General features: G+C 40.2%; 1 protein-coding gene across 1 annotated transcript in view; it reads right to left on the reverse strand.

Annotated features, from left to right (window-relative positions):
• C7 (complement C7) overlaps positions 1–12683 on the reverse strand; it is a 43814-nt gene that overhangs the window by 22644 nt on the left and 8487 nt on the right. The window contains exons 4-10 of the mRNA XM_042448642.1: positions 10945–11086; positions 9058–9211; positions 7435–7573; positions 5538–5672; positions 3513–3756; positions 2393–2506; positions 263–429 (exon numbers count right to left, since the gene is read on the reverse strand). Coding sequence (XP_042304576.1) covers positions 263–429; positions 2393–2506; positions 3513–3756; positions 5538–5672; positions 7435–7573; positions 9058–9211; positions 10945–11086 — 1095 coding nt within the window. The remainder of the gene's footprint in view (positions 1–262; positions 430–2392; positions 2507–3512; positions 3757–5537; positions 5673–7434; positions 7574–9057; positions 9212–10944; positions 11087–12683) is intronic.

Consider the following 12683-nt stretch of genomic DNA (forward strand, 5'->3'; position numbering starts at 1 on the left):
TTCTTTATAAACATAATATGTCCACTTACAGTACATACTGCATGCATATAGGTCCTTCCTACGTTCACTTTGCAGACCACCCAACCACACATACAACTCCCTATGAGCCTTCCCTATGAAGTCTCTGCCCAGAAGAGTGGGTCAACAGATGAAGGTCAGAAGCCAAGACAGCAACCCTCATCCTGCTGATCACTGAAAATCCCTGTCTTTTGGCTGTGTGAAAGAAGTTCATCAGCTAAAAGGAGCAAATCAAACATCTTACCTTTTGCTTAATTACACTAGGAAAATAGGACACTGATCTAGCCCAGCGGGAATATCTTTCAGTATTCGCAGCAGGATTCTGAAGGTCCAAGTAGCTAAGGCCAGCTGTATCTGTAGAACTCCCGCCCAATACAATTGGGTCAGCTTTAATCAGATTTGAAGAGCTACCTGAAGAAAGTTAAGCAGAGCATATTTAAAAAGAGGAAGAAAGCATTTTATACTGTCAAATGTTTATGGACCCTATCACATGGGGTTAAAACAGCAGCTTACCTTTCTTGAATTCATTGCTAATTCGGAAGGCAGCCGGGTCCGTCTCGGATGCAGCCTGGGTCCTGTAACCTGCTTCGGCGGCCCATTTTGAAAAACAGAAGTTTCCAACTTCTAACAATGACTGCAGAAGCAGCTTACAGGACCCAGGCTGCATCCAGGACAGACACAGGCAGTGATTCAGTAGCGATTTCTGAATTAGCACTGAATTCGGGAAAGGTAAGCTGCTGTTTTAACCCCATGAAATATGGTCCTATCATATGGGCACAACAATTCAAAAAGGAAGATGACAAGCTGGAGCATGCCCAGAGGAGAGTGACCAAAATAGTGTAGGGCCTTGAAACCATGCCCTATGACAAGCAGCTTAAAGAGTTGGGTAAAAGGTGGCATGAACACCCTTTTTAAATATTTGAAGGGATGGAGCAAGCATTTTTCTGCTCTCTAGAGAATAAGACCTGGAGCAATGGATTCAAACTACAGAAAAAAAGATTCCACCTAAACATTAGGAGGAACTTCCTGACAGTAAGAGTTTTTCAAAAGTGGAACACATTCCCTTGGAGAGTGGTAGAGTCTCCTTCATTGGAGGTCTTTAAGCAGAGGCTGGATGGCCATTTGTCAGGGTGATTTGATTCTATATTCCTGCATGACAGGGAGTTAGACTGGATGGACCTTATGGTCTCTTCCAACTCTATGATATGATATGACAAGGGCAGTTGTAAAAAAATTTTTTAAGGGTTTATGGATTCCATATGACTTATTGTGGGAGCTCCACAGGTGATTGGTTGCACTTAAACTGGAGGAATGCTTTTAACGTTTTGTTGTTACAGCGCGCCCGCGCCATACGCGGGCACACCATATGCGGCCTTGAGCATATGTGGGGCGGAAGGGGCGGCGCGTCCCATTCAATTGAATGGGCGTGTGCGCCCGTTGCACCCTGCGCGCTCCCACGCCACCGCGCCACCGCACACGAGCCCCATTGTTTCCAATGGGGCTCGAGCATAGGCGGAATTCGCCTTACGCGGCGGGATCCAGAACGGATCCCCGCGTAAGGCAAGGACGGACTGTATTATGTGTTGTCAAGTCAGCTTCATCTTACGGTAACATTATAAACAAGAACCCTCTAAGAGATCTCTGCTCAAGACTTGCAAACTCAGGGCCATGGCTTCCTTTGATTTTTAAAGTTTAAAGTTTGGTTGAGAAAATCAGCAGACCTTCTAACAGAAAACCTTCTGTTGGAAAATCCCCACACAGACCACCATTTTGTACCTAATGTGTGTTATGCATTTCTAGTCTATTAGTGCACTATGCAGGTAGAACAGTAGCCCCAATCTCAAGAAATAGGTGTTGGGGGAGGCACTTGAGTTGTTGCCCAAGAAAAAAAGGGTGGTAGCCCAAAAAGTTTTGCGGACCACTGTTCTGCACTATTTGAAGAGCCACCATGGTGTAATGGTTTGAATGTTAAGACTATGACACTGGAGATCAGGGTTTGATTCCTTGCTCAGCCATGAGAACCCACTGGGTGATCTTGGGCAAATCACACACTTTCAGGCCCAGAAAATGCCTTAGACTGTCACCATAAGGTGGAAATGATTTGAAAGGGAACACAACAACAACAACAACAACAACAACAACAACAACAACACTATTCGAAATTGCCAATACAGCAAGCCTGTATCTTTTCAAGAGAGGGTTATTTCTGTTGCATAAAGCTGCAGATATTCTCTTTGAAGAACATAGGAACCCAGTCTTTGTAGGAGTTTCTTATCACTTGACTTGCTTGCTTTAATAAAATATTTGTCTCATTAACCTGAAAGGCTGCTATTGAAGGGAGAGCCTATCCAAGAATATACAAGCACTGATTTACCTGAGGATTGCCGCAGCAGCTCATCTAGTTTTTCACATTCTGTTTTCTTCTTTTTTACAAAAAAATAATTGTACCCTGATGAAGTACACTTGTGCATGTCTCTTGTGCTCAAACCTAGTGCAAGAAGCAAACATTAATTTTGCTATGCAATGAAATATACTTCTGTCACCCCTTCTCTTGGTTGGGAAGCCTCATCACAGTAAAAATTAAAACAGAATAAAAATAACTATAAAGCTTTCAAAACTAGACAAATTTATGAAGGGAAAGGGAAATGGTGCAATTTTTCAGTTGCTGGACACTTGGAAAATAAAATAAATAAGTATTTAAAACTTGTTGGAATATTAATGATATGGATACTTGCTGGATGAAGCTGTGGAGGATATTTCATGGGCAGAAGTAGTACATTCTTAAGATAGGAAAGCATAAAATTCTCAGATGGGCTTATGCCATTTAACTGTCCTGCAAGTTCTGCTCGCTTCTGCATAATTTTTTATTTGAAATAGATATTATTATATGAGGAATCCAGACCTCTTAGGCTCCAGATGTTTCATCCTACAGCTCTCTCCAGCTGTGCCCAACATGGCCAATAGGACTTTGCAAACTGTATGGGATTTTATGAATTGTAGTCCAAGAGCTTTGGAAACCAAACCCCCCCATTCCAATGGATGAATTACTCAGCTTCCTTTTCTCTTCATAGGTTCTTCCAGCTTTGCCAATTATTCTTATTTTTATTCTGTTTGGTTCTTCTCCCCCTCTGCCCCCATAAATGCTTTTTTATCTTATTTATTTTCTAGAAGTTCTTCTAATCATCAAACATAACAAGATTGTTACAGATCTATTTTTTTTTCAACCAGCTCAGGCTAATTAGTATTTGAACAGAAATCATGCCATGCCAAACATATTTTTAAATATCAACATATTACCCATTCTATCAGGAATGTGTCACTGCTGATAATTTCACCAGAATTTATGGACTGGACCCTCAGTTACTAGAATATATTGTCTGCATGTTGTAAAGATGAAGATAAATATTTCAGAATGGGCTAATTATTCAGATGTAAAAGCAAAAGATGTTTTATTCTTAATTTAACCCTTGGACTTGGGGCACCTAGTACATTACCTTTTTCTTTGATACTGTCTGTTGCCACATGAAAAATACTTTTGTAATATCCTCCTAAAGATCCAGACTGCAGGAAATGTGTTCCATAACGTTCAATTAATCTTCGGTATGCATTGTATTCATAAAAGGCAGGAAGGTTAGCAAGATCTTTCCAGAAAGGCTCAGCAAGATTGAGAAATTCTGGCTGATTGTTCATGAACTGAGCAACTTCTACACTGTTTTCAATAACCATCAGGTGGTTACTCTAGAAAGGCAAAAATCCATACCTAAATATGTACCCGCAAAAATTAGGAAGCTATTTTTCATAATCACAAAAAAGCATTTATAAACAGGACATGTAATTGGTATCTATTGGTTAAACAAGGAATTTGAACTGCTTGCTTGTAAGAACACAGAAAACTGCCCTACACTGAGTCAGACCATTGGTTCAGTTTGTTACTGTGGCAGTCACAGACATCTGTTCAATGCTGCCATCTTTGTTCTATTTTGCACCATACATGGCTGATTCATATGGTAGGTAGCACTTCATTCTGAGCAAACACTGAATACTAAATTATGTTGGGTTTTTTTTTCATAGGATTAAAATTTGGAAGTATCTTTTGGGACTACAGCTTCTAGAATTTTCTAGCCAGCCATGCTATTCTGTAATACAAAGTGAAAAGAACCAGTCCTCAAAGTTGTTTGGCTGCAGAATTATTTACTAGCCGACATTACCACATGCCTGCCATTCTCACTGCAATTGCATTAGTTAATTAAAATGGAAACATACCGGTTTGAGAGCAGCCATTATTACATGTCTCTATAATCACATAACTGGGACTGTTTATGCCATCATGCTCTCTTCTGCACTCCCCCTTAACCAGGCCTCCTGTCTTGTGCTTTTCAGGTTTTTATAATTTTACTTTTATTTTTATTTTGTAAAGCAATTCTGGAGTTATGCTAATACAATTTAAGTTTATGAAAAGAAAAGAAATAGAAAGTAGGGAGGAAAGCATCCTGTTTGGGAATAGTGAGGGGGATGAGGAATGTGGGAGAGGAGGAGAGACTGACACCAGGTGACTGCCAATATTGCAACTGCTGCAGCAGTGGCATTTCACACTTTGGGACTAATGTGACCGCAGTATGATTGGGAGCTTATTGCTGGATTTCCCCGTCAATGAAAAGGGATGCTAGTCACAGTTCAGAGACACAGCAGCTATGGGTCAGAGTTAATGTCATGCAATAAGTTATCACCAAAGATGCTATTTTCTTACTGTAGTTGTGGTTTAAAAGCTATGTGTAGTGATCTTCTAAGAGGCTTCAAGCATGGAAATATATGGGGTTAGAATTTTCATAAGACATTTTTTTAAAAGTGGTCTATTACAAGATGGATGAGAGGTAAAGTGATCATCCCTTTTTTATGCATATGCTTCTCTACTTGCATGGAATTTCTCCATGCCTCTGGCAACCTGGCAAGGAGTTATTTATGAGGCTGTTCCAGAATTAAGTTCCAAAGATCTAGCTCAAGGGTTTCCTTTTAGAAGCTGAGATTGTTTAACTTTTAAACAGCCTTGCATGATGTATCACAAACACCTTTTAACATGGCCCTCATTTTTCTAGTCAATTCGCATGCAGAAAGGCACCTGATCCCATCTGATCTTGAAGCTAAATAGAGCCAGCCCTGGTTAGTACTTGGGTGGAAGATCATCAACGAATACTAGGTGCTCTAGGCTATATTTCAGAAGAAGGAACTGGCAAAACCACCATTGAGTGTTGCTTGCCTAAGAAAACCCTATGCAATTTATGGGTCACCGTAAGTCGACAAGTGGCTTGAAAGCTCACACACAGAGAGAAACGTTGAGGGGGAAAGTGCTAGTGTCCCAAATGCTTATATTTAAAACATCCATGCTTGGTTCATACATATTTTATTAATCCCAATGAATAAAACGAATAAACCTACAGAATTTCCTCCTCCAAAGAAAAGTGTTCCTGTTTGAGCAACTCTAATCTTTCAGTTGTTCTGAGAAGAAATCAAAGAAATATTACCTTTGAACTGCTCTCTTGAACATCTCTTGTTCTGGTATCATAATTAGCGTTTGAGGTCACCTTATTCTGTGTAGTTTTCATGTAAGACCAGCTACTGTTGTAAAACTCAGTGCTGAAGTCATTGTCAATTTTAACCTATTAAAAAATCCCAAAGTGTTACTGTACAGTACTTCATAAATTACTCCTTTCTCAAGAAACACTTTTAATTTACCTCTTGACACAAAACTGGCTTGCTTCTGAAACCAGTCCAAGGTGAAGCACAATAATAGCTGACACAACAATTAAGTATAAATTACAAAACATGTATAGCTTACAACATTAATTATAAATTACAAAAGATTAACATTGCAAACCTAAAAATTACCATATAGTTAAGGTATGAAAAAGATTCTTTATTAAGGTTGCCAAGTTGGCAGACAAAATGCATTATTATTATTATTATTATTATTATTATTATTATTATTATTATTTTAAAGCTGTCAATATGGTCAGTTAATGTCTGGTAGGAGGAAGTACTCAAACCAGTGAGCTTAAGGGAGAGTCAATGGGCGGGGGGAGAGCCCAATGTCCTTAACAGTGGATAATGAGATGTGATGGGAATAAGAGGAGACACATTGGCCATTGGTATCCTCTGGGATTTGGTTCCAAGACACCTCCACACCCTCTGTGGATACAAAAATCCGTGGATGCTCAGGTCCCATTAAATACAGTGGCATAGTAAAATAGTGTTCCTTATATAAAATAGCAAAATCAAGATTTGCTTTTGGAAATTTATATTATTTTTGAATATTTTCAATCCATGGATGGGTTGAATCCATGGATAAAAAAATCTGTGAATATGGAGCACTGACTATATTAGCACTGCACAATGCTGATCCACCATTCCTGCATCACTGAAATTACGTACTTCCTCGTGCCTGTGGATAAAGAGATGGGACCTGCTAAGAAGTGATGAGCCAAGTTCTGGTCTATGTCACTTTTCTATTCTGCTCCAGTTCAAGGTTCCTCCTGAATACATGGTGCTTAAAAATGAGAACAAAGTGTAAGGTCACACATACTAGACCTACATCTCCAAATTGGTTCGACTCCACCACAACAGTGACATGTTTATGAAGGTTTATGAAGAGGGGCTCTATGTGCATTTTAGTAACTGTGTGCTGAAGCCTCTCCACACATACCTAAGTGCCTTGCTCATAAAAGTAGGATGAAATCACACAAGAGCTTCTCAGGTGGCATCTGTACTGCAAAAATGATGCAGTTTGACAACATTTTAACTGACATGGCTCAATGCTATGTAATCCTAGAATCAGTATTTTGTTGTGGCTCCAGAATAGTTTGTTGTGGTATGAAATCCCAAAATTCCATAGCATTGAGCCATGGCAGTTAAAGCGGTATCAAACTGTATTATTTCTGTAGCATAGATGCAGCCATAATGCATTCACCTGAACAAAGTTCTGAATACCCAAGGGCCAAGAAGAAAGGACGAGAACACCATGTTCAAAGGGAGCAGAGGGCAGAGTTAGCTTGAATACTTACCGCATCAGCACTTTTGACAATCTCTCTGTGTGGACATATAGCTATATATATCTTTAACTGTATTTTTTCTGATTCTATATATTCCAGTGCATCTCTCCCATTAAAGTGCACACTTTAAATGTAATAAATATCCATCTGAAGCCAAAAATAGTTATTTAGGGAAAGGTTTATCATTTTTTCCCTAAATGCTGCATGTCCAGACTGTTCAAAATACATCACTAATATTCATAAAAGAAAACTAACACCCATGCAAAAAAGGCTAAACAGGAAGTCTCAAGAAAATGCAGATTTCCACCCATGTCAATTTTTAAAAACATTTCCAAAGAAAAAAGCTTTTACGTTTAAAATACAATAAACAAACCTGGAATGTATAAGCAAGGATGTTATCACTCAGTCGATAATATTGTCTCTGGTCACCGCTGAACACTTTTCTACATTGGCCACCGAAACTCTTTGTGTGAATGACTCCAGCTTTCATTTCCCCAGTAAGTGCATCAAAACTGTAACCAACAAGAGTCATGTCACTGACTGTAATACTGCCAGGATTTAAGAATGGCAATAGTGAAATTAGTATGCAAAGTGTTGCAGCAGGACTGGATGAGACTCGCTGAAAGAAAAAGGCTGGTAGCATGAACTTTCGTAGACTTGGGTCTACTTATTCAGATGCATGAGGTGGAATTAAGAGACCAGAAACAGACCTATATAAACTGGTTGTGTATGAGAATGTCAACTGAAAATCAAAACCTTGGGCCTCTGAGAAACAGCAATAGCAATAGCATTTATATTTCTATACTGCTTATCAGTGAGCTCAGCACTCTCTAAGCAGTTTTACAATCTGCAAGTCAATTGCCCACAACAAGCTGGGTATTCATTTTACTGACCTATAAAAGGATGGAAGGCTAAGTCAACCTTGGAGCCCTGGGATTGAATTCACAACGTTGTTAGTACTGAGAGAATGGTGAAAGTGGGCTGTAGAAACACAAACTTTCAGTGCTGGGTTGCACCAAAATCAACTAACTGCGTCTGCATTAAACAATGCAATAAAGCTTGAGCTCGGAAACAGTGGGGTTCCACTCTAGTCTGTCTTTTTTGCAGTCAAGTGTGCCTGCCTTCAACAAGCAGAGTAAACGGCAGCTACATCAAAAATCCTCTACTGAGCATGTGTGAACAGCAAATAACCAAGAAAAAGGTGAAGCAGATAAGCCTGTTTCACCTACTCCCCTTAGCCTGTTTTTATTTTTAAAAGCATAGATCTGTAAGTCTGGCCCCCAAAATGAAAATCATAAGAAAGTGGAGGGTAGTAAAAGAAAAAAAAATCATTCCTGGATGCATTTTGGGAATGCATTGATTCTATCTTTTTGCACAGCAGGAGACTGGACTGGATGGCCCTTGTGGACTCTTACAACTCCGTGATTATGGGTGCATCTATACTACTGAAATAATTCAGTTTTACTCCACTTTCAGTGCTGTAGCTCCATCCTATGGAATCTTGAGATCTGTAGTTTTACCGGATCTTTACCCTTTTCTGACAACAAATGCTGGTGCCTCACAAAACTACAAGTCCCAGGATTCTGTAGGATGGAGCCAGGGTGGTTAAGGTGATGTCACACTGCATTATTTCTGCAGCGTAGATGTGACCTATGATTCAAGCAGTCTCTAGAAAGTTCAAAATATGTTTGCCTACTTATGCAAGGTTTATCTGGTTGTTTCATTTCATGCATGCTTTTTGTTAATGCTGAGTAAAAAGTTTGCTGAAACATGCTGAACTGCTCCTTTTTGTGTGTGGTGTAGGAACCTATCCCTATTCTTTCCATGTCATTTCTGCCTTTGGTGCCAAATTTCCTGTTAAAAAAACTACTATATTTTATGTACTATTAAACTACTACTACTACTGTCTATTAAGCCTGATGAGAAGATAATCTTTTCACACGGCAGTCACACTGTAATGGCTGATTTTATTAATAAGAACTACAAGGAAACTTACCCTGCTCCTGTAAGCTCAACATTAGGAGGGGACTTAAGTGGAGGCTTCACGTTTTCACAAACAGTCTTGACTTCATCACATCGGTCTTCATCAGCACCATCTTCTTCACAGTCTTGATCTCCATTGCACACCAATGATCGGCTAATGCATTGTCCTATTGTGTCCATAAAGACAAATAACCATGACTATGAAGAAACGTTTTGGACCCAGCTAAATGGCTGATTTGACCCCCTCATGATCTCTTCTTCAACATCTAAACATCACACAAAAACTATCCCAACAAGTTTTCTGCTCCTTTAAATTTCAAAATGCTGTGGCTATGAAGTCTCACCAACATCTGACCTGAGCTCAAATGTAATAAGTTCTTACCTGCAATGACAACTGGTGGCTTCCATGTGAGTGAGGCAATGAATATGCTTTGGCTTTCAATCTGAACTGTAAAGGACTTTGTCCAAAGTGGGTCCAAAACACACTGCAGTTTGAGATTGCCCTATTTGCCCTGGCTCAATGCTTGCTAGGGATTTCTGGGAATTGTAGTTTTGTGAGACATTTAACCTTCTCTGTCAGAGACCTCTGGTGCCACAATAAACTACAATTCCCAGGATTCCCTAGCACTGAGGCAAGGCAGTTAAAGCGGTCTCAGGCTGGATTAGTTCTGCTGTGTGTTTTGGACCAATATTCACAAAATAGGTTCAGTACCCTGGCTAGTTCCTTCAGAATAAAAACCAAACCGGATTCACTGCGCAATGACATGGAACCACTTGCCACTGGTTATCTATAATGATTAACAACCTTTCTTTGTAATGAGGAGATGATAATAATAATAATAATAATAATAATAAATTATTTCTTTTCCACCCTCCTCAAGGCAGGGTATAACATGCTAAAATACTAAACACAATTTTAAAAGAAAACACATTAATAGTTAAAACACAATAATATAAAACCATCAAAATACACTCATATAATACATTCTTTAACATATACGAGTTAAAAAGTCATGATTTTAAATTGACTGGGTAGGCCTGCAGGAAAGATGTGTCTTTAATTTTGAGATATGTCTTTGATAATAAACTATATTCCAAAAGTAACATTAGAAGTGGAATGACATTCCATATATATATATATATATATATTGGTATAACAAACTGTGTTCTCTAACTACTTTCAAACTATACTCAAGGGTCATTTTGGAATATTTCTTTTTCTTTATCTAAAGAACAAATTATGAGTTACATAGCAAAAATCATAACAAAGCACTAATAGTGTGTGTGTGTGTGCGCGCGCGCGCATTAGAGAGAGATAGAGATGAATAACTGGAGAGGGACTTTGAAACCAGCCAAATAATGAATTATTGTCCAATTGATGTACTGTATAAGATTTTCAGAAATTTCATTTGTTGCTGTTCTGGTTTGTCTGTTTGTTTGATAAGAACCCTTCCAAAATTTGCAAAGTTTTTCATAAAGGTGATAGAAAGAATTTGAGCTTAAAACAATTCCAGTGTTGAAGGAACTAAGAGCTTGGAGTGTTTCTTTTTTATAAAATGCCTTTACATCCCTGTGTTTTCAACAGTGTTTGTGATGCTAAATTAAATTCACCACTTCTTTGTTTCCCCCTCGGGTTCTTCATGTCAGGCAGCTTCAATGGTTCTTTCCATACTAGAAATGGCTGGATTTGGACAGTACAGAGAAATTAAAATTTCATTGGTTTTGTTTTTTACATGAACCTACTCCAATTTGCAAATTGCTTCATAAGCTGGATGGAAATAACATGTGATATAAACAATGTGAATGTGACAAAAAGCAAAACTGGCAGATGTATCCATCTCTAAAGGACCCCACTTGGTCCTGACCATTCCTGGATATCAATTGCTGAAAATCAACATACCTGAGGAACATCTAAAACGATAACCACATCCTTCTTCTGATGGACATCCTCTTGTAGCAACACATGGGCGCATTTCGAATGAACTCCCTGAACATGGATGTCCTCCAAATTGTGCATAAACTGCTACAGTCCGTCTACGAATCTAAATCCAAATACAGTTCTTTAGAGGTGAGGATGAAACTTTTTTTTTCTATTAAAGAACATCTTTTGCTTTTTGCCACCTCCCCATCCCCTACTCTTTTCCGTGTCTTTGTATGCCTCCAAATCATTTTTGACTTATGGTGACCCTAAGGCAGATCTATCATAGGGGTTTCTTGGCAGGTTTCTTCGGGGGGGGGGTCTTCAGAGGCTGAGAGAGTGTGACTTGCCCAAGGTCACCCAGTGGACTTTTATGTTTGAGTAAGGAATCAAACTCTGATCTCCAGACTCTGGAGAACAGGGTTCGGTTTCCAGCTCGGCCATGAAACCCCCTGATGACCTTGGGCAAGTTACATGCTCTCAGCCTCAGGGGAAGGCAACAGCAAACCTCCTCTGGACAAACCTTGCCAGGAAAATCCCAGCATAGATTCACTGTGAGTGGGAAATGACTTGAAGGCACATAACAACAAACTCATTAGTTGGTGGCCTCCCATCCAAATAGTAACTAGGCCTGACCCTGCTTAGCTTCCAAGAAAAGCTAGGTGATGCAAAAACAAAACATACAAAAATTGCACACTACTGTAGCATCCTCCCTGAAAGAGCCCAAATATGGCTTTGCTGATATAGATACCAGAGCTTAGAAATGTTACTTTTGGACTTCAGTATCCAGAATGTCCAAGCCAGAATTTATTTATTTATTTACAGTTAAAATTGTACAATTAAAATAGTAAAAATATAAAAATTACAAATATAAAATTTAAAACATACAAAGTTAAAATTAACAATCCAGGACCATCCCTTTCATCCAAGACCATCCCAGCAGAGATCCAGTAAGATGTATCTTTCTCTCTCTGGCGCAGTTCAGACCGGTGCTTTGCACCAGCTTGGCCATGTACTAGGGTTGCGTGGGGGTGGAGCAACTGCACACCCCACAACCCTAGTATGTAGTGGCAGTGTAATCATGGCAGCCTCCCATCCACACAGGGGCCGCCAAGACCGTGCTTTGCACCAGTTGGCCATGTACTAGGGTTGCGTGGGGGTGGAGCAAATGGCACACCCCACACCCTAGTAATGTAGTGGCAGTGTAATCATGGCGCCGCCCATCCACACACGGGGCGCCATGATGATGTCTCACACGTGCATATCCAAACGGCACGGCACATGCGTTGACGTCTCTCTGCGCCGCCCCAGGCCGCTTATGGCAAGCCTGCTATTGGCACGGGAAGGAGCTCCAAAATGGAGCTCCTTTTGGTGCACACATCGTTCCCACAGCAACCAAACGGCTGTGGGAATGAGCCAAGAAGAAGGGGGCCAAGTGGGCCCCTTTCTCCCATGGCTCGGTCCCGGGATGTTCAGGGGCATGAAGCCCAGGACACCCCTTTTCCATGCCACAAAAGAAGTGCATTGTCGCTTCTGTCCGTGGTCCGGAAAACTCCAATTGGGGCTGCAGGGCTGCCAGTGAGGCTGGCCCTGCCCCTAACCCAAAGCTAAAGGGGCACCACAGACCCGCCCCTTTGAGTCAGTCTGTACGCACCTCCCCCCCTCTCTCCCATACCTCTCTTTTGTCTCTCGGTCTAATCTGCACATTGAAGAAAGCGTAG

Source organism: Sceloporus undulatus, chromosome 2 (genome assembly GCF_019175285.1).
Source record: "Sceloporus undulatus isolate JIND9_A2432 ecotype Alabama chromosome 2, SceUnd_v1.1, whole genome shotgun sequence".
NCBI classification, from domain to species: Eukaryota; Metazoa; Chordata; class Lepidosauria; order Squamata; family Phrynosomatidae; genus Sceloporus; species Sceloporus undulatus.